Source organism: Oryctolagus cuniculus, chromosome 9, assembly GCF_964237555.1.
Source record: "Oryctolagus cuniculus chromosome 9, mOryCun1.1, whole genome shotgun sequence".
Lineage (NCBI taxonomy): Eukaryota > Metazoa > Chordata > Mammalia > Lagomorpha > Leporidae > Oryctolagus > Oryctolagus cuniculus.
The window spans coordinates 78,003,110-78,028,061 of NC_091440.1; the positions used below are offsets into that span (position 1 = coordinate 78,003,110).

The following is a 24,952-nucleotide window of genomic DNA, read 5'->3' on the forward strand; positions in this document are numbered from 1 at the left end:
TCTTGTTCTGGACTACATATATGACCACGATGCACCACCCAGTGGGTACTATTTAATATCCCATCTACTTAGTTGTCAGTTGCCCCTGGTTTCCCTAGACAGTTACTGATGCCCAAAGATTTCAAGTGAGAGCACTTTGCCGTTTAGAATCAAACACAACAGTGTTTCTTTGACCACATAATCTGCATGTAGAATGGCTAGGTCAGAGGTATGAGTTACGTAAAGTGCCTAATCATGACCCTGATAGAATATCCATAGGGGTTAAGAGATGGAATTTGTTTCTCAGTTTAGCATTTTTGGCAGAAATCACTTGGCATTTGCCACTAGGAGAATAACAAGAAGCTCTGATTTCTGTTCTTAAGAAAATATATTTGGCTTCTTTCTTGCTGTTACCCCCTGGGCTTTTTTTGCATCAGAATATGAAGGAAGAGTCTCAGTACTTTGCATTTAGTTAATTTGGTAAGTTCATTGTACTGTCATCCCTGGGTTATTAAATAGCTCAAAACTAAATACTACATCATTAATTGAATATGTAACATGCATCTCACTTGAGCTGTGTTTTATGGCAAGTGGTAATTATTTAGTTAAAATTTACATAATACTTTGAAAGTATTTCAGAACAGCCCCTATGAGTAATAAATAGTCAAATACATAACTGACTCAGATGACCAGAGATAACTACAATTCTGGTTTTCTGTTGAGAGGTGTAGGGTCAAAAAGAAAGGAAAAACACATATATGTTTGGATCAGTGTCTGTATGTATGTTGGGCCAAACACATGTCTCAAGTGACAAGGCTGAAAGTCAAGAACTCGACTGGACCAAAATTCAGCCTGTACACTGAGCCAGTGTAAGTTTTTATGGAAATCTGGGACCTGTTCCCACTCCCTGTACTTTTATGCAAGACCGACGGGAGGAAGCTGTGAACACTGTGGGCTCCGAGAACATTCCTGCTCTGTGAGGATAGGCCTCCCTGAGCTCATGGGGCTTTCCACTGCTGTCCGCCAGTCCTGGCAGCCACAAAATGTCCAGTGAGGAAACCTGACCCTTAAATGATCAAGGACTTATTGTGACATATTCAGCTCTAAGCACAGATCACTCTTTCAAGGGTGACTCACATTTTGGGGTCAGGTGGAGTTGACAGGTGGGATGCATAAGGCTATCTGGCCCTTCCCTATTAAGGGTCCGAGGGCAACACCAGAGTGCATAGCTTGGGAGGGTCCTGGTCGGTCCTCCAGCTGTGTGGATGCAGCCTGGTCAAGAAGTGACAAGAAGGTGGGGGATCCCACTGGCTTCCAGAATGCTAGGAAAGGCGTCAAGCCATGAGGCATCAAATGGTGTGGATGTGAAGACAGCAGGAACTTGCTCCCTCTGAGAGGGCCTCACCTCTGGGTCACCTCACCTATCTACTCTGCACACTTCCTGGGTCAGCCCTATCCCTGGCTGTCTTCTCTTCCTCCGTCCTAGGGCCACCAAGCCAACTGCCCCCATTGCGTCTGGGAACTGGGGAGGTTTGGGGGTTTAGGCAAGCCTGAGGCGCTGAGGTCCCTGAGGCGGGAGAGGAGAAGGAGGAGAACCCGGGGCGCAGCCGTGGTGGGTGCGCCCTGCCAAGAAGGGCGGAGGACGGGGCGCGCACGCGGAGGAGGAGACGGAACGAAGAGGGAGGGCGTGTGAGCGAGTGAGACACAAGAAAAGGGAGCGCGCCCGCCGCCGCCGCCGCCCTCCTCAGGAGAGAGAGGCTGGAGTGAGGCTGTGCGAAGCGCCGCATTTCAATGAGGACGGGCCAAGGCGCATCCCTGCACTAGCGGCCACCGCAGCCCAGACGCCCCCGCTCCCGCAGCCGCTGCCGCCCAGCCCGCCCCCGCTGCCGCCCCCCGCCCCAGCCCCACAGCCCCGGCCGCGCCCAGCCCGGCGAGGACAGCACCAGAAGGCGGCCCCCAGCGCGGCCACAAAGACCCACGGCGGCAGCTCTCTGCGGACCGGTGCGTGGTTTGCCTTCGCTGGGAAAGGGCGCTGCGGGGAGGGTCGCCTGGGGCCCCCGCAGAGTCCGCTCCGCCCGCAGCCGCGGGGCGCGGAGGGCAGGTCGGGCACTCGGACTGGCCGTGGCCGCCACGCCCGCGGTTCCTCGAAAGGCGGCGGCTGTGCCCTGGCCAGCCTGGCCCGGGCCGGGGGTGTTGTGTGCGGGCGGCCCCAGGGCTGCTGGCACCTGCCTCTTTTGTCTGGTGCCACCGGGCTTTAAACCGGGAGTGAGGCGAGAGGGCCCGCAGGTTTCAAGTCGCGCTGTTAGCGGCGAGGGAGAGAGCCGGGGCGGAGGAGCTGGGAGAGGGGCTTGTCATTGTCAGAACTGGCTGCGGAGCGAGGACCAGGTCTGCGCCTGCAAGGAGTGGCCGGGCCAGGCCTCTTATTGTGTGTGCTTTTCCCGTGTGCCCGGGAGGGTGGTGTGCGCCTGGTGGTGGGGGCGTCTCGAGCGTGGTGGTGACTGCGTGTAGGTGTAGCAAGTGCTTTTGTCGGGTCTCAAGTTCCTACGGGGACAGCAAGGCTGCCTCATGTACAAATTAGTACCTGCAGTGCTAAAAGCATGCGGAGAGGAAATGGCATTTTCCTCCTAGCGGGAGTGCAGGCACAGCCCCGCATTGCCCCACAAAAGAGGCTGGTTTTGAAAGCCCAGGTTTGCGCGGAATCGATGCTGGTTTGGCAAGGAGATGCTTGTCGGTGATGGAGCGGATGAAAGCTTTCATTCAAACGGGTTCCCTCTCTGCCGCACCTGTGCATGTGTGCCCAGTTTACAATGCACACGCGTTCAGCTGCCACACTCAGGGTGTTCCCTGAATATGCTTTATAACTGCTCCTAAATATATCACCTTTCGGTGGGGAAGGAAACTAGGGCAGCATTGTAAGTATGAGATGTCGCATGAATGCGGGTCAGAAGGGATTGTTAAGAGAGGCCATTTGTAGACAAATTATAAAAGATAAGCACACACCCAGTGATGGCTAGCTCCATGGTGGTGCATGCGCTCAGGAGGTATGCGTGTGCCTTTTATTCCACCCCTGTCCATCCACCTGAATGCTATGCCTGGGAAAGTCCAGGTCCAGCATCTTTTTAAACGTTATAGCATTAATGCCAAATCCTTTCTTGGTGTGTGTGCCCGTAAATTTCTGAAACAGGAACTCATGTGCTCATCTAGAGAAGCAGGAACACAGGAATGCCTCAAAATGGTGAGAAATCCCACAGAGAACAAACAAGGATGCTAGTTTCTTGGCAGGGCAATATTTATAGAAAAATCTCTGATAAGAGCCAGGCACCCTCACCCCAGAACTTCGCTTCCTGATGTTCATGTGGTCAAGAGACTGTGGTTACTCCCTTGATGCCAATGCACATGTGTCCCCAGGTCCTTAGCCACCTATGGTCTCTGATCACAGGGCTGTGGGTTCTAGCAGGCCTCCCATGCAGGAAGTGTGAACCTGAGCATGCCTGGTGTCTTTTTTCAGAAATTCATGGTCCCCCTGTGTGGCTAAGCCAGCTGAATTGCTGAGACAGCCAAGGCGAGGGAAAGAGCTCCTATTCTGGTGCTTCACATGCTGACGAGAGCAGCCCAGAGTGTAGTGGTAGCTGTAGCCTTGACAATGATTTTACTTTGAGGGTGATCCTTCTTTGTTAACAACAGCATTGCCCATTCTGGGCAGGCTCAGTGATGGGAAGTGAAAGATGTGATTGCTGTCCTGGAAGATGATATCCCATGATCCTCTTTGAGAAAATTAGCAAATAAAATAAACTTATCACTACTGTAAATTGATCTCTCTCTTTTTGGTTTTCATTTGTTTTGGAGTTCTTGTTCCAAAAAGCCCCTTTCCTCTAGGGCATTCAAACAGTTGCCAAATTATTTGGCCTTGACCTTGGCACTCGTCTGATGATGCAACTGCACTACCCTTTGCTGTGGCTCTGCTTGTTTTCTTTTAGTTTATATCAATTTGGGAGGAAACTCTGACAGTTGGAAGAATGATCACTGGCTTTAAAAAAATAAAATCAAAAGCCAGGTTGGCCTTTAGAGTAAGTTTTGCAGAGTTTGGTGAGTTGGCCTAAGTACTGGCAGTATCTTCCCTGTCATCCCCAAGACACCCAGCCCTTTGGGAAGACCAGAGAACTCATTTTAAAAGCATATGAATAAAAAAAGTAGAAGTAGCTACCAATATCATGGGTGAAATGCTCATTGTCTTACAAAGTAATGCCCACAGGATTGGATATTAACTGCTAGTTGCTTTAATGTTACTCAACTTCAAAATCAATGAAACTAGTTCATAGCTATCAATATATGGTGTAAATTTCCTGGAAAAATGCAAATTTAAGCTATTATGAGTTATTAAAAGGCATGAAGTAGTTTCATATTTGGAAGAAAAGCTATACTGAATTCATCATAATCCAGGTTTAAATCATTTCCACCTGCACCTCCAGGCATCTCAGCCAGGTCAGCTTTAGAATCACAAGCTGTTGAGGATATTAAGAGGCCTGGAGGCAACTCATTCCTCTGAATATACACAAAGTCTTGATTGGTTATGGGGTCTGCCCAAGACTGCCAAGCTCCTTAGAAAGGAGCACTTTAAAAATTCTGCTTTTATGCCAGTAAGAGGCCAGTCTCAGAGGAGCATAAGGCTAGAGAGCACCAAACCTGTAGTCAAATCCCAACTTCTTCAATGTAACTTTGGGAACCTGGATAAACCCCACACCCACTTCCAGTCTTTGTACTCATCCCTACATAGTTGGATTATTCTAAGGTTTAGAAGAGACTTTTTTTTTTTAGCATATTACACAACTCATTGCTGAATAATAAGGAGTGTACTTCAAAAAGCCCATGGAAATGCATATATGAAAAATGATGCATGGATTTAAGAAAGGTATGCACAAAGATAAACATATTTTAATGTCTTTTTCCATAGACTTTTGGAAGGCCCTTCAGAATGTCAGGTACATCGTAGATATTGCATAGATATTGCCTTCTTCCTCTTTTTTCATTTTGGGAGCATGAAATCTCTAGGTTTGTTTTGAGCATGAATGTGGTGCCACTCTGAATGGATCAGCAGTCAGTTTACTGAGGGTCAAGGAAAGGCCAAGGAGACTGAGCAGTACTTGTGGTGACCTTTGGCTGACCTTCAGAAAGGTGGTGTTATCTGCATGGTGGGACATGAGAAGTACATGTAAGGTTCTTGTCTCACATTTTTTCCCCATATATTCTATTTCAATGTGACTGGAATTTTGTTATTAAAATGTCTTTCCTTTGAACACTGAGGTTTTTGTCACCTTCTATAAAGTATGGTCCCTCTGCAAGTGGTAATACCATGAGCCTTTATCAACCAGTCCCTTAGCAAGGATGAATTGATCCCCCAGGTAGCTCATTGATAGCAAAGTCCCATAGAAAGTAAAATGTGATTGGGGGGGGGGCAGTCACAGATGTCCCTTTGAGAAGGTCAGGAGATGGAGATCAGGCCTCAGCAGACACCTCCTTTTTCCTATTAGTTGTGTCTGTGCTGGGGTCAGAAACAAAACAAAACAAAACAAAAAAAGACTTTATTAGTAAAAAGAAAAAATTAAGACATCATATGCCAGACACTACCCTAAATCCATTAACTTATTTAACAGTTAATACCTACTATGCGTTAGGTAGCATTCTCTTGCCTATTTTGTGGTTGAGGAAATTGAAGTTCAAAGATGTCCATCAAGTAGATTTCCCAGCGGCCTGTAGGGTCAAGTCTGGATCCACAGCTTTACCCTAGGTTTCTGCATTCAAACCTTCCGAAGAAGAAGTAACTGTGTTTAGCTGGTTGTTGCTGTTGTTCTTCCTCTCCTATTTCACCTCCTTTCCCACCTCCTCTTCCACCCTCCTCCCTTTGTCTCCTTTTTTTTCAGCCCCAATTATCTGAAGCACTAAATGTAAGTTAATGAGTTTTGGTGAATCTGCTTTTGAATATGTGAGCATGTTGGAAAACCTTTAAGTTGGGAGAACCTACAAATTGATTTAATTTGCTCTCCATCTGTCCATGGAGAACACAAACACTACTTCACACTCTTAGGATCTGACTGCTACGTGCTGCCTGCTCCCTGCTCCCCTGTTCCCTTGCCTCGCATGTCCACTTATCTTTAGCTGTACAAGGATATAAGTGCCTATGATCTACCCCTTAGCAGGATGAACACACTGCACAGCAGGGAGCTTTAGGAGTCCTGCACACCAGGGCTGGAGTTCCTGGTGCAAGCACTTCTGTCTTGGCAAAATCTTTCACTGTCTCTGTTTCTTCACCTGTAAATAGGGATAATAATGGTTTTAAAAGTTGTTGTGGCTATTGGACATAATAGCTGTTCAAAGCCTGATAAGTTGTACGTAGTCAATATCTAGGAGCTGTTTCTAAGAAAACGGTGGTTCTTAACAATAAGCTATTTACACTGGGGTCTACTCTTCTGTTTCTTGGTTGTCTTCTTTCTAACTCATATTAAAAGTACTTTGAAAAGTTTATGGTGGGGCGGGTGCTGTAGTGCAGCGTGTTAAAGCATCCCATGAGGGCGCTTGTTCGAGTCCCAGCTGCTCCACTTCCAATCCAGCTCCCTGCTAATGCTCTTGGGAAACAGTGGAAGATGGCCCAAGTGCTTGGGCCCCGGTACACATGTGAGAGACCTGGAAGAAGCTCCTGGCTCCTGGCTTTGGATCAGCTCAGCTGGGGCCATTGCGGCCATTTGGGGAGTGAGCCACAAGATAGAAGATCTCTCTCTCTATCTACCTCTCTCTGTAACTCTTTCAAATAAATAAAATAAATCTTTAAAAATTTTCAGGGAAAATGAGATTAAAATAGTCTTTTTGGTGTAAAAATACTGAAATCTACACGTAATTTTTTCACAATATGCATTTTCCGTATATTATGAAAAAACCGTTTTGCCCCAAAATAAATTGATATTTTTCATTACACTTGTCAATGAATGTTTTGAAGTACCCTGGCTTAGTATCTGTTATAGCAGTAGTTCCACCAAGCTGCTCTCAAGAGAGCCTTTCAAATCATGACCTTCAAATAACACCAACCTTTGTGTCTGCATTTGTTTTCTGGGGCTCACAGGTGCCACGTTCAGCCCATCATGTCGTTTGGCAGAGACATGGAGCTGGAGCATTTCGACGAGCGGGACAAGGCGCAGAGGTACAGCCACGGGTCCCGCGTGAACGGCCTGCCCAGCCCAACGCACAGCGCCCACTGCAGCTTCTACCGAACGCGCACACTGCAGACACTCAGCTCGGAGAAGAAGGCCAAGAAAGTTCGCTTCTATCGAAATGGAGATCGCTACTTCAAAGGGATTGTGTATGCCATCTCCCCAGACCGGTTCCGATCTTTTGAGGCCCTGCTGGCTGACTTGACCCGAACTCTGTCAGATAACGTGAATTTGCCCCAGGGAGTGAGAACGATCTACACCATTGATGGGCTGAAGAAGGTTTCTAGCCTGGACCAACTGGTGGAAGGTGAGCACTTGAGAGAACCCCAGCATAGCCTGCAGCAGCCCCTTCCCCATTTCCAAATGGTTCTAGCCTTCTCTTACTGACCTCAGCCTTTTGGCCAGGATCTATTAGAATTTTCTGTATTGTGGGGTAAAAACTACCAAACAGAAAATGAATGGCATTGGGTCAGGTAGATTAGAACAATATAATTCTTATAACATTTTGTCTTCTTTCTCACATGCATGCTACATTACTTTTGAAAGTTCATTTTTATATCTTCAATCTCATACTTCATTTCTGCATGCAAATTGAATTTTTGCTATCAAGATGTTCTTGAACTGAAAATAACTAATGGATCATGAAATGTTAGAGTTGAAAGGAACCTTGGATTGCTATCAAACCCATTAATTTTATCATTGGAGACTGAGGCCCAGAAAATTCCAATGACATGTGTATGGTTATGGAGTTAGTGGTGATACTAGACCAAGAATGAGGTTTTCTGACAGCTCTTCCACTGTGACCCTTCTTTTTAAATTTAAAGGATTATTTTTAAAGTCCAGTTTAGGTTAACAGTAATTGTCTGTTTCAGATATTCCATGTGGAAGTAGGACTGTTAAATCAACAGATAAAGCCTGGTATCTCGTGAGAGCAATAGAATCCACCTGCTCCGTGCTGCCCTTGCCCCAGAACCAGTCCTGTTTGAACAAGGCATCAAGCCTCTCGTTGCTTAGAAATCATAATCAAATTAAAATGACTTGGAGAGAAATAACTGTCATTAAAAGTATGCTAGGATGTGGATGAAGATAGCAGATCTTCTTTGGGATTTCTGAGATTAAGGGCCTGGTGAAGGAGTGGATGGCACAAAGGAAAGTGGAAAAACAAGGTCAAGTTCAAGGAGCTTGATTTTTGCCCTGAGTTCATCTTTACTTTAGCAATATTTGCCCAGGTCCTGTTATCCAGCTGGGCCCTGGAGGATGCCACATAATTCCTGTCTTCTCTTGTGCAGGTAGCACTGACTATACACTAGCAGAACCCTCTTAACTTCCTTTGTAACTAGAAGTTGTATGTGATTCAAGGCTGAGGGCTTCTCCCCATCCCTTATCCCTTGGCAGGAATGCCAGATGGGTCACAGTAGGATTGGACTCCAGAGGGTGTGGAGGAGCCTGAGCTTGGTGTGTTTATTTTGTGGGAATTCACATCTCTTTTTGGTAACTTGTCATTCTGCCAAGATGCCTGCAGACTTGGCCTTTTTCCTTCTATTCAGAGGTTGGAACTTCCAGTAAATTAAAGGGGAAGAATGAACCTGACATCTTTCTGCATCAGCTTTGATTTTTGTGTCCTGTCCTTTGCCTGACCTTGGAAAATACAAGGATAAATTAAATGTTTGGAACTATATTCTAGGGGATCTAAAGATCAAACACAAAGTCAGGTGCATGACCAGGAACCAAGCCATGCCACTGAGGGCTGATAGGACTGTCCATAAAATCTGACAAGAGCTGAAAGCACAACCCAAAACTGCTGGGGAGCTAACATTTCACTCTGTTCTGGAGTCACTTGTGCAGAATCCAGGGGGCCTGCATACTTCAACCAGTTTCCCACCTTGTATTGATCTTTACTAAGAAGTGGCCACAGATACTCATGTGATTCCCTCCACCAAGCAGAGGGAATGGGAAGTTGCAGAAAACAGTACTCCTTGGAAATCTAAGGACTACCAAAATTGTGGCATGCTTTTCACCATTTTTCTCTTTGTGTATTTTCTTTCTTTTTTTTTTTTTTTTTACTATGAATTTTTGCTTGCTCTGAGAGATGATGTCCTTACTGAAGATAATGATAGCTCCCAGTCACAGAGCATGCGCGGACTGGTGTTCCTTGTGTACATGGATATGTTTGGTTCTCACAATGATCCTTATACTAAGATGAAGAGAGGCATAGTATCTTTAATAATCTGCTCAAAGACGAATAGCAAGAAGTATGCCATGTGCTATGAATTATACCTCTGTAAAAGGTGCTCTGCTGCTTATTTTAATGCACTGGGTTATTTTTTCATATAGTAGAGTGGTGGACATTTTAGGGCAAAGTTAACTATAAACCTTATATCATTCCATTACAGTTAGTGTATTTAAGTGAAATTTTATTTTGTTAGCTTCTTTTTGGAAACACTTATTTTTGATCTTGACTTAATTCCAGGAATGAATGATTTTGCTCCCAGAAACTTTTGCTATTTTCAGTTGCCCTAAAGCTTTCTTTCCCCCCTAATCAATGTGAAGTAGCTGCAGATTGAACAGTCTGATATTAAGAATTACTTTTTTTAGAAAAAAATACCTTTTAGTACAATATGTGAGTTCATATATTGGTTGTATTTTTTTTGAATTTCCAGTTTAAACAGATTTTTTTTTTTTGCTAATTCATAACACTGACAATCATCATGCAGCTGCATTTAGTGTTTAAATAGCTGGAAATTCATTTAGATTTGCCTCTTTGCCAATTACATTTTTGCTTAGTCTGTTAAAATGCAAACCATAGCTTCATATTCATCATTAGGCTACATCTCTCACTTTACATACTAATTTTATGTAAACGTCAATGCATGTTATTAGCTTTTCATTTCTCCTTCCAATATGATGATGTTTGAGTTCCAAATTAAATCCTTTTAATGGGTGCAATGACAAGTGTATTTGATTTGTAATTTTTTTGAAGTTTGCCCTTTCTTACTTCATCTCAGACTAAAAATTCTGAATTATAGTGATGTTTCTTTATTTACAACAGTTTCATGGTCACTTTCACTATTTTGTTATGTACTGATAATTATGCCTATGTGAAGTTCAAGTGTGTTAGTTGAGCTGACTCTAAGCCCAAACTATATAGTGAGTGGGTGTGTGTGCACAAGGGCACCTCAACATGTTCATGGAAAAAAGGGAATTAAAAGATAATTTTATTTTGGTACAAAAAAGTTGAAATCTAGGCATTCATTTTTTCATAATACATATTTCCCTTATCTTTTAGAAGACCCCTTGTATAAACAGTTTCAAAAAATTTGCAACAAAATAATTTTATCATATAATTCAATTTTCCATGAGCGTTTTGAAGATTCTTCATACAATTAATTGTGTCTATGTATATATGTGTGTATGTAGACATTTACACTACACATTTAAGAGTATATCAAGGTGGTGTTATTAATTATTTGCTTTTGAAGTGGCCCTAATATGTTTTAAGAAACCATGATGCTGAATATGGAAAGCTGAGCTGCAGGCCTATTTCTGCAAGTGATTCACCTTGAGACTTGGCCTCATTTACCCCCATTGTTGTACCATTTATATTCTGCTAGAAGTATATAAGTGTTGCTGAAGATAAATGAAGGTGTAGCACTTAAGCCCTTTGAACTCTTAGGAGGAAGATGTAACGTAAATCCTGAATATTGATTGATTGATCAATTCCTTGACTGATCTTGTGTGAATGTAGATGGGAGAGGGCTGGATCCTTCCCTTTAAGTATTAGCACTAAAACTATGCAAACATGTCATTTTTGGGATGGAAATAAGTCGATTTGTTTATTGGATCCCCACAGTTAGAAACAAGCCCTTCTTCATTGGTTCTCATTCACATCTGACCCCTCATTAAGCCACCTTTGACGTGATCTGACTCCATAGTTTCACTGTAAGGACTTTTTCTGAGGTCCCCCTGAAGAATTCACTGCTCAGAAATAAACCCATAATTAGAGAATCTCTCTCTTTCAATGGCTTCTGGATCACCTCTCTCTTACGGCAGTTTTCCTGTTTCCTTGGAATAGGGTATACTATCTTTCTCCAATTCACAGGCATCCGCTATACTTCTCCCTGCTATATTGAATTGTAAAAAATTAATTTTTGAATAGCTACAAAACATGTTTTCCATAAAACTTCCTGGAGGCAACCAGTGCACTAGTTTTTTGAGTACCCTCTCAGAGTTATCACTGCATGTTAAGGATAAACATATAATTTGCCCAAAAGGTAGCTTAATGTGCACACAGTACTGTGCTGTGCTTTGGGCACTTAACAGTGGATGTCAGGGACTACCTCATATCAGTATGTCAGAAACTATTGTGTTCTTTTTCTGACTTAATAATACTCCTTTATACACATGTACCATAACTTATTTTACCAGTCTTTTATTGTTGTATCCAATCCTTTGTTATTACAAAAAAATTTGCAGCAAATATCCTCGGATATGTTTTCCATTCATATAGGAGAATATCTTTATTTTTAAATTTTTTACAGAAAACTTTTATTTAATAAATATAAATTTCAAAAGTACAACTTCTGGATTATATTGGTTCTTCCCCCCATAAGTACCCTCCCAAACATAAACCATCCCATCTCCTACTCCCTCTCCCAACCTATTCTTCATTAAGATTCATTTTTAATTATCTTTATATACAGAAGATCAACTCTATACTAAGTAAAGATTTCAACAGTTTGCACCCACACAGACACACAAAATATAAAGTACTGTTTGAAGACAAGTTTTATCGTTAAAGTAGAATACCTTTAGCATAAAATCCTAGAAGTCATATTTCTGGACACACAGATACAAGCATGAAACTTTAATAGCTACTGCAAAATTTATCTCCAGCTAGGTGGCTAGCATGCAGTCTGATTAATCAGTAATGTTTGAGAGTGGCTATTTCCCCACACTTTAAATAAGATGATGTCTTATCACACATTTTCATTTTCCAGTCTACTAAGAAAAGAAAAACATGTATCTTGTTATAGTTATAACTTTCATCCTTTTATACATTTAAAAGGCATTTGTGTTTCTTGTTCTACATATTGTCTCTCCATAGCTTTTGGCCACTGTTCTACAGGGTTGGGATCTTTTTATTGACTTTTAGGATTTTTTTCTTTTAAAAATATTAGCCATTTATGATAATAATTGAAAGTTATTGTCCTAGATTTCCTTTTATCTAATGACTTTGTATATTGTATATTTTATCATGCAGATTTACCAAAAAATTATATAGTCAATTATATCAGTCTTTTCAGTTACGTCTTGCTTTACAAGGGCCTCTTAGGCCCTCTGTCCTTTGAGATTACAAAACAACTTTTCTTCATTTTCTTTTCATATTTTCATTAAATAAATATTTTATAGGAAGTATATTGACCTAATAGGTAAGGTTGGGGTTCTATTCAACTTAACTTTTTTTTCCCATACTGTTTCCTTTATTTCTTTAACATTTATTTTGGATTTAATTTGAGTTTACAGAGGTGTCACAAAGATAGGAGATTCTTGGATGCCCTTCACCTAGCTCCCCATAATGGAATGTCTTAAACAATCACAGAACAGTGATGAAAACTAAGAAGTGACCTTTGGTACAATACAGTGATTAAACCACAGGCTTTATTTGACTTTCATCATTTTTCCCATGCCTGTCCATTTTTGGTTCTAGAATCTCACGTTGCATTTAGTTGTTAGATTTTCTTCATTTTTTCCAAGTTAAGATTGTTTCTTGTGGTTTCTTGTCTTTAGTGACTAACAGTTTGAAGAATACCAGCCAGTTATTTTGTAGAAAGTCTCTCAATTTGAGTTTGTCTGGTGATTAGATTGATGTTAATGCATTTTTGGCAACAATTCCACTGAAGTGATATTGTGGCTTCACAGGGCACATTTCAGGAGTCCCTGAAGCCCATATGTCATTGCAGTTTACCTGCTTACCAGTTGGCTAAGGTGATGTTACCAGGAAACTTCTCTTTAACATTATGATCTTCCCCTTTGTGATTAATAAATATTTTGGGGGAAAACTTTGGGGCTATGTAACTATTTTATTTCTCTTTAAACTTTTGCCCATGGAAAAAGCACCTGTTGGTGGATCTTGCCTGTAGCAATTCCCAGGGTGGACTAATGGTGATCTGTTTCCCATTTGCCACATTTTAAGCATGGTCTTCTCCATTTTCCTGTCTTTTCATGCCTCTTGGGTCCTCTGCTCTCAGGATCAGCTGTAGGGTCGCCTCAATTCCAGTTATTTCAATTAGTCTTTTAAAGCCTTTTACTTTCAAATCAGACTTTTTTTTTCCTGTTCTCCAGCTACCTGGATATATGCAGCGATTTCACAATGTTCATGGAAGGGATGGCATCTGGCCTAAGTGGTTAAGATGCTCGCATTGCATATCAGAGAACCTGGATTTTCCCCCCTTTTATTTTAGTTTCTAGTTATATCAGTTTTATATTTTTAAAAAATTTGCATCTCTCACTGTGTTTTTCCTTTTTGTTATTTTCCTGTTGCTTTAAATTTGAGAAATGGAGACTTTCCCACAAGTCTGACGAGCAGATTTATTTCCTGTAAACTAATGTTTGTGTATTATGATGCGATGAAAGACGCCCATGGAAGAATGCCCTGTGATACCTTTTGGGGAATATTTTTTCTTGCCTTTAATAACACTGCGAAAATCATCTTCTTAAACTAGTGCCTTCCAGGTAGATTATGACATGTTGCTGTGCATATTTGAATTGCCTCATAAAATGTAAATGTCCAGAAGGCACCGTCTCATATTTTATTCTGTAAGGAATTTTTCAAATAATTTAATTCAGTTAAGTTTCAGAAGTTTCAGAAGTTTCAATATATATCTGAGTCCTCAATTTTGCATAACTCACAGTATGAAATTGAATTGCCAGAGTTCTCAAAAAGAAGGTTTATATTCTGGAAAAGTGAAATATAGCACAGATAGCCCTCGCTTAAGATACCTTGGAATATGCCACACCTTGTTCTTGAAAGAATCCTGGGCCCGTGCCACGGCTCACTAGGCTAATCCTCCGCCTTGCGGCGCCGGCACACCGGGTTCTAGTCCCGGTCGGGGCATGGATTCTGTCCCGGTTGCCCCTCTTCCAGGCCAGCTCTCTGCTATGGCCTGGGAGGGCAGTGGAGGATGGCCCAAGTGCTTGGGCCCTGCACCCCATGGGAGACCAGGATAAGTACCTGGCTCCTGCCATCGGATCAGCGCGGTGCGCTGGCCGCAGCGTGCCGGCCGCAGCGGCCATTGGAGGGTGAACCGACGGCAAAGGAAGACCTTTCTCTCTGTCTCTCTCTCTCACTGTCCACTCTGCCTGTCCAAAAAAAAAAAAAAAAAAAAAAAAAAAAAAAAGAATCCTGGAGGGGACACTAACCAGGTTTAGTAATGTGAAGGATGGAGATTAGATTATTTTCAGACTGTAGTGTCAGAACTAGAATATGTAAGTCACGACTGTTAGGCAATGAAACAACTCCAGCAATGTGAGGAAATACGGCAAAATTCTAGAATCCCCCATTATGAATCTTGTGGTAGAGCATGTTCATAGCTGACAGGCCCAGTCAACCAGAGAACTGGTGCCACATTACCAGAAGTTTCCTAGTGCCCAAAGAATTTATTTTAAGTGGAATCATTCTAGGTTCATGGTAGGAACTAGTGGTAAAATGGATTGAATTTTGCAGATTTTTAAAAAATAAATCTTGAGAAAATATATTCCCATGCTTTTATAATGATGGTTAATGTGATATATAAAAATACATGGGTGGCCGGTTCTGTGGCTCACTAGGCTAATCATCCACCTTGCGGCGCCGGCACTCCGGGTTCTAGTCCCGGTCGGGGCACCGGATTCTGTCCCGGTTGCTCCTCTTCCAGGCCAGCTCTCTGCTATGGCCCGGGAGTGCAGTGGAGGATGGCCCAAGTCCTTGGGCCCTGCACCTACATGGGAGACCAGGAGAAGCACCTGGCTCCTGGCTTCGGATCAGTGTGATCGTGCCAGCTGCGTCGGCCATTGGAGGGTGAACCAACGGCAAAAAGGAAGACCTTTCTCTCTGTCTCTCTCTCTCACTGTCCACTCTGCTTGTCAAAAAAAAAAAAAAATACATGGGTGATTTTTAAAAACAATTTATTTGTATTTATTTGAAAAGCAGAGTTAGAGAGAGGGAGAGACAGAGAGAGAGAAAGAGAAAGAAGTATCTTCCATCCCCAAATGGCCACAACAGCCAGGGCTGACCCAGGGTGAATCCAGGGGCCAGGAACTTCTTCAGGGTCTTCCATGTGGGTTTCAGGGATCCAAACACTTGAGCCATCTTCCACTGCTTTCCCAGGTGCATTAGCAGGGACTTGGATTGGAAGTGGAGCAGCTGGGACACGAACTGTTACCCTTAAGGAATGCCTATGCCACAGGTGGCAGCTTAACCTGCTATACCACAATGCTGGCACCACAGGTGATTTTTTAAAACAAAAACAAAAGGATAGACTCTTAACTCTCTTAAATGTAATCTAATATGCTTACCAGAAAATGATTTCATCCTCAAAATTTCTCAAGATGTTGAGATCTTGCACGGAAGAAATACCCCTATTCTGACATTTTAGGAGGCATTGCTTTTATCCAAACACAATTTCGTGCTTTATTTCCTTATCTTTTTAAAAAACAAAAGCTGTTATTTTCTTTATCTCTTTCTTTGCCTAAAAGCAAACATTGATTTTTGGCTTTTGTAAATGCCACAGCAATTCAGACAGATACTACTTCTGCAGTTCTTACAGTTTGATGGGCTGTCATGGACACCCAGGGGATTAAATTCCAAATGGAAGATCAGAGTTATCATAGACTTTTCTGGCTTGAACACACTAAAACAAGACTGGCAATGTGATAACACACCAGTAAGTCATTATGTGTCATAATTTCCAGTTACACCTAGATTTTTATATCATTTTGTTTAAACTATGATTTTTCCAATCTTCCCATCCTTGTTTTAACTTCACCTAATGATAAGTAATGAAAAACTTTCAAAACCAACTTTGGGCTGCTTTGTGTAAATGTATCTTGATTTAGCCATATTCACTTTTATTTCATTGTTATGGTAGGAGTTACAACAAGATTTTTGAGGTGGTTTAGTATATAAAAGAGGAAATATGTTTCAGTAGTTATAAGTCTTTGTCTTGTTATTTTTGAATGAACCTTAACATGCATACCTTATGTCAAGACTTGAATGCAACCCATAGATGATTCACTAAAGAGGGTTATAATTTATTTCTTAACTGTTTGTCCCACCACGCAAGAGATTAAACACTGGATCTCCAGACCTATTTGACCAAACCAAGACTCTGTATTCTTCCCATTCAGAACAATCATATTTGTTAATTTGCAATAATCAAGGAGATTAGCACATTATAGTCAGCCCTCTGTATTCACAGATTCCACATCCACAGATTAAATCACTTTCAGACCCGTAACATTTTTTTAAAAAAAGTTACATCTTTACTGAACAAATGCAGATTTTTTTTATTGTCATTATGCTCTAAACAATGCAGTGTAACAAATATTTACATAGCATTTATATTGTAATAGGGTTTTTTTTTTTTTTTTTTTGATAGGCAGAGTGGACAGTGAGAGAGAGAGAGACAGAGAGAAAGGTCTTCCTTTGCCGTTGGTTCATCCTCCAATGGCCGCCGCGGCCGGCGCACTGCGCTGATCCGATGGCAGGAGCCAGGTGCTTCTCCTGGTCTCCCATGGGGTGCAGGGCCCAAGCGCTTGGGCCATCCTCCACTGCACTCCCGGGCCACAGCAGAGAGCTGGCCTGGAAGAGGGGCAACCGGGACAGAATCTGGCGCCCTGACCGGGACTAGAACCCAGTGTGCCGGCACCGCTAGGCTTAGGATTAGCCTGTTGAGCCACGGCGCCAACCGTAATAGGTATTATAAATGATCCAGAGATGATTTGAAGTATAAGTTAGATTATATGCAAATGCTACAGCATTTTATATGAAGAATTTGAGCATCCACAGATTTTGGTAACTGTGAGGTTCTAGAACTAATTCCTTGTGGATACTGAGGGGAAACTTTTATTGAAAAGCTGTTTTTCACAAAATCATAAAATGCATTCAACTTTGTGTTAATACAGAGATCATATCTCTAGTTCACAATTATGATTATAATAAGAGTAGTCATGGGGTGAGAGGTTAGCCTTGTGATTAAAACACCACTATGATGTCTGAACCTCACATCATAGAGCCTAGGTTTGATACTCAGCCCTAGGCCCTATCTCCAGTTTTCCACCAGTTCCCCAACAGTGCAGATCCTGTAAGGCAGCAGCTGATGGTTTATTTGTATGTGTTTATGTGAGAGTGCATTTCAAAACCACTTGCAAAATAAATAATTAATAACATGTATATCTTTTATTTTTAACTTGTAAAACTCTAGTTTTACCCTGTAGCCTTGGATGTTTAGTTTGCACTGTTAATTTTCAAATACAACAAGGATTTATCTAAAAGTAAATGAGCTGTGTTGGATTAGGCCTGGGTCCCTTTACCTCTGATTGTGAAGACTTTGTAAGCATTTCTATCCCCTCAGGTACAAGGACTTAAGACATGAAAATGCCGCTATGAAGTCTTTAATTTGAAAATGCTTTTAGCTAACTTTCTGAAAAATGTATTTATAATCATTCAGTTTACAGTTTGTCATCTGTTGGTACATATGTTACTTTCTTTTGTGTGTGATACATATCTACATAAGAATCTGGATATTCTCATTAAAAAGCTTCTCTGTTGAGTAATTTTAGTAAAAACTTCTATCTATTTTGGAGTCAGATTATGACGCTATGGCTTGTATGTTGAACACTCTTAAAGCCTTTTATGTATAGGCAAGTATGAATTTCCAGTATGTGTAGCTCTCCATGGTCAGTACTATACAGATGTAGAAAAAGAAGGGTAATTATTTTGCTTGTTTTTGGAATTTTACTTGACTTCACAAAATGTTTAACATAAAGTCTCATCAAATTTATAAATTATATAGCTCTTTTAATAAAGCAGTATTCTGAGCCTTTTTAGTTTTTAAGTTATCTCAGATAGAAAATACAAGTTCCTTTAATTTTGAAGTTTTCTGAGAAGTTTTTATATATATGTATATATATAGAGAGAGTTATATATATAGTTATATATATATAAGTTATATACCAGGGGTGGTATTTTGGCATAGTGGGTTAAGCTGCTGCCTGTGACACCAGCATCCCATATGGGTGCTGATTTGTCTCCCAGATGCTCCATTTCTGATCCAGCTCCCTGCTAATGGCCTGGGAAAAGTAGCGGAGGATGGCCCAAGTGCATGGGACTCTGCCACCCACGTGGGAGACCTACATGAAGCTCCTGGCTCCAGGTTTTGGCCTAGCCCAGCACTGGCTGTTGTGGCCATCTAGGGAATGAAGCAGCAGACAGAAGATCTCTCTCTCTCTCTCTCTCTTTCTCTCTCTCTCTCTCTCTCTCTGTCTCTCTCTCTGTGTCTCTCTGTAACTCATACTTCCAAATAAATAAAATCTAAAGAAAAATACATAAATCTCAAAAAAATCTTTGCAGTTGTAACTCAGTTTTGTACCTGTTTGGGACTTAGGTATATCAATGTTTCTGTTACCTATCTGAGAATGAAGAAAGAGAGGGATGATTTTTCCCTCCAGTATGCCAATCTGTTTCTGACAGAGCCAGATTAGAAGATAGGAATCGATCTTTTTCATTAATTATTGATTTATGCTTCCATTGTTTTAAAAGTCACAGCTAGCTATGGCCCCTAAGTAGAAAGGGAAAGGCAAAGCCTAAGTAGGAAAGAAGAAATGCATTTATTGTAGTGTGAATATAAATATCTTCCTCTTTCTTAGGAGAGAGTTATGTTTGTGGCTCTATAGAGCCCTTCAAGAAACTGGAGTACACCAAGAATGTGAACCCCAACTGGTCAGTGAACGTCAAGACCACCTCTGCTTCCCGGGCGGTGTCTTCACTGGCCACTGCCAAAGGGAGCCCTTCCGAGGTGAGGGAGAATAAGGATTTCATTCGGCCCAAGCTGGTCACCATCATCAGAAGCGGAGTGAAGCCTCGGAAAGCTGTTAGGATTCTGCTGAACAAGAAAACAGCTCATTCCTTTGAGCAGGTCCTCACTGATATAACCGATGCCATCAAGCTGGACTCGGGAGTAGTGAAACGCCTGTACACGCTGGATGGGAAACAGGTAAGAGAGATGTGGCGATGGGCATTCGACCTTACAAGCAAGAACCAGTTGCCCAGGGTATAGGTGGCATGCAGTGGGTACCTGAAGCCTACATTTTCTCAAATTGCTGATGGAGCTGGGTCATGAAGTCATAGCTACTTGTTGACGTTAAGCCAGTCTAGGGTTAGAGTGGGCAGGATTAACCAAGGAAATAAAGAAACTAAAAAAGACTATTTTAGAAGATTAAGTGATTACTTGGGGATTTCTGTCTTTCGGTTGCTCTTTACTTAATAATGCTTTTCAGTCATTTGTTTTCAGTTTTGTTAAATGTCTTTCAACCTTAAGCTTGATTGAAATGTTGCCAGAAACTGTGACCAATAGAAGAAAATCTCTAGAGGAAAATCATTTCTTTGACCTAAATATTTTATGATTATATGTCTCAGTGGTGTTCACTAATGAGATTTATTTAAGTTTTAGGGGTTTTAAAATACATTTCTAAGGAATGGTATATTTCCATTTGGATGGTTTCAAAGAGGCATATTTCTTGAGAATTATACATCTTCATCTTGAAAACATGGTTTCAGAATTAACATGAAAGGGTAGTTTCTAGGGGTATGGGTTAGACATCAATTAACTTAGGTGGGTTGACATTTTAATGTGAGTTGGTCAGATGATCCCCAAGGAACTGTTACCTTTCAAGGACTTGTGTGGGTTTTTGTAAAGATTTGGCAGAACTCTGATGTTGAGCTGAATTTAAAAAAAAAAAAAAAAAAAAAACGATATGTACAGTGTGATTTTCTTGCCATTCAGTATAACATTGTCTTTTTGTTTAAGATTAGATCTTTTATCATGTTATCTCTCCTGCAATTTAGTTTTAATATGGCTCTATAAAAGTGCCCCTTTTAAATTTTGAGGAGTAATTTGAATTATTTTTAAGTAATGTTCATCTTAAAATCAAAGCTAGGCCGGCGCCGTGGCTCACTAGGCTAATCCTCCGCCTTGTGGCACCGGCACACGGGGTTCTAGTCCTGGTCGGGGCGCCGGATTCTGTCCCGGTTCGCCTCTTCCAGGCCAGCTCTCTGCTATGGCCAGGGAGTGCAGTGGAGGATGGCCCAAGCGCTTGGGCCCTGCACCCCATGGGAGACCAGGAGAAGCACCTGGCTCCTGCCATCAGAACAGTGCAGCGCGCTGGCCGCAGCGGCCATTGGAGGGTGAACCAATGGCAAAAGGAAGACCTTTCTCTCTGTCTCTCTCTCTCTCACTGTCCACTCTGCCTGTCAAAAAAATAAAATAAAATAAAATAAAATAAAAATCAAAGCTAGATGCATATGCTAAAGGATTGATCTTATTAAATAGAAGACTCATACAAGTTCTTGAAGGCAAATACATGCAAACTCTATGAATTAGAAATGAATGCTAATACTAGAAAGAGTATTAGTCATGAAGAATTCTTCCTCTAGGGTTCCATTCAAATGCTTTAAAAGAAAATCCATTGTGGAAGGGAATATGTTCCAATTGCTCATTTATATTTGCCAGTGTTCTGTCTATCTCATAAAATTTGCATGAGGGTAAAGATTCTGAGGAGTGAAATTCTGAGACTTCTAGATCTAGGTGGCTGTGGTTTGAATGTCATCAGTGTGACAATGACTGGAAAGCCCACTGCTGGGTTGACAATCTTGGTAGCAATAAAGTGGTAATCTTCACATCTGAGCTTATAAGTCATTTGCTGGTTCCATTTCTGATGAGTTACTCAACCATCTTGTAGTTCACTTTCATGTGTTGAGTTTTTTCAAGATGGAGTTTGCCTACTTTCATAAAAAATATAATTTAGAAAAAAGATTACATGTTTATATCTTTCTCTTCCCCCTTCATTTCAGAATTTTGGTGGTTCAAAATTCTACACATTGTGCCTAAAAATTGGCTTTTACTACTTTGCTAAAGTCTGCCATCAATTGATCATTTAATTATATTTATTCCAAGAATGAATTCCTGGCATAGGTGCTATGATGTTCTCCATCATTTTCTTCCTTTCTGAATTCATCTAGAATCAGTCAATATTGTATTATGGCATTTTGCTGTAGTTTATTGGTATAGTGGGAAAGAATCCCACATTTAATGTCCAAAGACCAAAATTCAAATCTTGTCTCAACCACAAATTGTTCTTAGAAAACTGAGTCTTATCATATTGATAGATAAAACATGGATAAAATGATTGTGCCTGTTTCATAGAGTGCTTGTGGGATCCACTATGATAATACACGTGAAAGGTATTCTTAAGCTATAATCACGTTGAAAACTTTCTTGAGCATTGTCCTGAGTGTTTTGCGTGTATTAGCACATTTAACCTTCACAACAGTTCAATTATTACCCAACGTAACATATGAGGATACCAAGCACAGAACTTATTACAGGCATTCCTAAAGCATGGATGTTTGGCCTACTGTTTAGGATGCTGGTTTAGGCACCTAGGTTGCCTAGCAGAGTGCCTGGGTTTGATTTCTTGCTCTAGCACCTGACTCTAGCTTCCTGACAATGCACAGCCTGGGAGGCAGCAGGTGATGGCTTAAGTAAGTGGGATCTGCCACCCATCTGAGAGACCTGGATTGAACTGGCTCCTCACTTCAACCTTGCCCAGCTCTAGCTGTTGCAGACATTTGAGGAGTGAATTAGCAATGGAAGCGCTCTATCAGCCTCTCTCCCTCTCCCCGTAGGTCTGTCTCTTTCTCTTTGCTTCTCAAATAAATAAATAAATGCATGCTTAGCACCACACAGCTATAAATGGCAAAGTTGGGATTTGAACCAGTCTGGCTCCTGAGTTTGCTGTTAACCACTGTGCCACAGCAGACTGTTTAAGCAACAACAGATGTAAATGTATTGAGAAAGGATTTTCCAGGCAGTGCTTTGCCTAAGGAATATCATCTGAAAGTTCTCTGATATATTTATTCCCTCTACCCCCTGCAGTCATTCTGCTGACTGTTGTACTCAACTGTTTTTCAGTCAAGCATGCAGTTGGCTGTGGCGGTGTTTCCTCTGCTGTGGTGTGCTCTCTTCATAGCAGGAGCAGTGAAACCCTGCAACGAATTGGATGATAAAGTAGAAAGAACATAAAGACTTTTTGCTTGGGTTCCCAGTGGGAGCAAAGATGCTGCCTCATGAACCCTGGGAGTCTTTAGAATCGCTTCGGTTCAAAAGAGAAAACTGCCCCATTGGCAGTTTGTTAGAGTAGATTTTTTTGACAGCCCTGGCAGGGACTCAGGCTTGATAAGCCTTTGAGCATAGCTATTTCCCTACAGTCTTTGCTGTGGAATGATGCTTGGCCATGGAGGCATGGCACTCCATGCTGCTACCATGTAACCCTGCCCAGGTGGTACTGGGGTCTATATGCTGTCCATAAGACATCACCTTTAAGATCACTTGTCTTTTAAAAAAAAAAAAGCACTAAGCCCTTCCATGGTCTCCATAAGCAATATGGGAAATTCAGTTTAACTGAAGTCTTGCATAAACTCTGTAACCAGTATGGGAAATATGATGCCCTATAAAGTATTTTGTAATTTTTTTGTATTAAGGAAGTGAGATTATTTTAAAATTGAAAAGCTTGAATGCTTTGAGTAAATGGGTAGAGATGTGCAAGCAGGGATGGCTTTTCAGATTGCCTTCAGACGGCCTGCAGATGTATCTGTAGGGTGGAAACAGTTGATGCTGGAGTTTTTGATGGTAAGTGTGGAGGCTTGTGCCTACTGTTAATCTGTTACCCAGAGGCACTGAGCATGGAAGGGCACAGATCTCATGCTGTCCACACTTGTTCTGCCACCATTCTGCCTCTTTGTTCACTTGCCTCTTGGGTTTATCCTTCAGTACTATTTTTTTTGAGATTTTCTTAGGCTGACATAAGAAAATAAACACATTGCAAATGCTGTACCATATGGGAGAGATTTTGCAGGAAGCTGCAGTTGTCCAAGATGGCTGTGGGGCTCTTGAGCTGCCTGTTTGTGAGCAAGCCCTTGCTCATGACGTCCACGCGGTTCCCTCTTCAGGGGCTGTGGAGCTTCCCATTTGGTTACCACGACCTTTCCCCTTCTGCCTCTCGATTTTCAGGGTGACTCTGCTCTTGTGACGGCAGGCTTTCTGCCGGCATGGCTGGGGAGTTCCAGGGAACTCTCACTGTGCCTTATTTCCAGTGATGCCTTGTTAATTTGGGTCTTAATGAAGAGCCCCCAAAGAAGGAAGAGGGCATTTGCTAGCTGAGGGTTAAAATTATGTCCCCTTTCTCCATTTCCTGTGGGAGGATTTGCAGCACCTGAGTCTCTTACTGTTGTGGCAGTCCAGACTCTGGATGCTGGGGCTTTGGTTATTCACCCACCCTGCCAAGAAACTACACCCAGAGGTCATTTGGAATGTGACTTTTCTTTTCAAGGGATTACAATAAGCCCTTACAGTGTAAGATTTGCTACAAAGACATCTTTGCATATCTCCTGAATCCTTTCATGGAAAAGCAAGTCTGGCTATTTAGAGTTGCTAAATCTGTGATTATTGAATCCTTAGAAACATAAAGAACAGCGAATCTTATGCCAGCTAGTGCCTAAGCAGGTAATTTATTCTGTAAAGAACATAGATAAAGTACGTCCTATTGGTCCACCTCCTTCCACTGAAATATGGCTATGATACACTGTATTGCTCTCCAAGCAGAAAAGAGGTGCACATCCCGGTCTTCCCTGCTCTTCGACACTGAGGATCTGCACGATATAGTAGCATGCTTTCGTAGTAAAGACTCAGGGATGTTCTATTTTTATCTTGCAGACATTTCTCATAGGCTATGCACTTTATAAAATCTACCATTCCTAGCATGCTAGCGTGAACAATTTGTTGTTTTCCTAAAATGGAAAACACTAGGACTCACTCAGCTGAGGTTCAGTAGACCTCCATCCCCCAATTTACTTTCCAGGGTTTCAGTTAACCTGCAGTCAACCGTAGGCCAAAAACATTAAAAGGAAAATTCCATATTCTGCAGGGAGGGAATCCTCATCCTCATAATTTTTTATTGTAGTATATTGTCTTAACTTCTAGTTTCTAGTTGCTGTTGTTAATTTCTTACTATGCTTAACTTATAAACTAAACTTCTTTTTTTTACATTAAACATATCAGAACATTTGTTTAATAAAATTAAAATGTTGTAAAATCTCCTATAGTCATTTATGTATACATTGCTGTACATATATAGTATTTTTAAAATATAACAAATTAATTCAATTGAAATTTATTTAATAAATGTAAATACATTGATAATGTATTTATACTTTAAAATATGTTGTACATTTTTTTTAACTTTTATTTAGTAAATATAAATTTCCAAAGTACAGTTTATGGATTACAATGGCTTTCCTCCCCCATAACTTCCCTCCCACTCGCACCCCTCCTATCTCCCACTCCCTCTCCCATTCCATTCACATCAACATTCATTTTCAATTATCTTTATATACAGATCGATTTAGTATATATTAAGTAAAGATTCCATCAGTTTGCACCCACACAGAAACACAAAGTGTA

The 24,952-nt window shown here is 41.4% G+C and overlaps 1 protein-coding gene across 4 annotated transcripts in view; it reads left to right on the top strand.

Moving 5' to 3' along the window:
- Positions 1-1,209: 1,209 nt before the first annotated feature.
- The window catches only part of DCLK1 (doublecortin like kinase 1), a 385,516-nt gene continuing 361,773 nt past the window's right edge, over positions 1,210-24,952 (top strand). For all 4 annotated transcript variants that reach the window (XM_008273546.4, XM_070049012.1, XM_008273545.4 and 1 more), the window contains exons 1-3: positions 1,210-1,980; positions 7,091-7,485; positions 19,083-19,429. In XM_008273546.4, the coding sequence (XP_008271768.2) occupies positions 7,110-7,485; positions 19,083-19,429 (723 nt within the window). In that variant the 5' untranslated portion in view covers positions 1,210-1,980; positions 7,091-7,109. The remainder of the gene's footprint in view (positions 1,981-7,090; positions 7,486-19,082; positions 19,430-24,952) is intronic.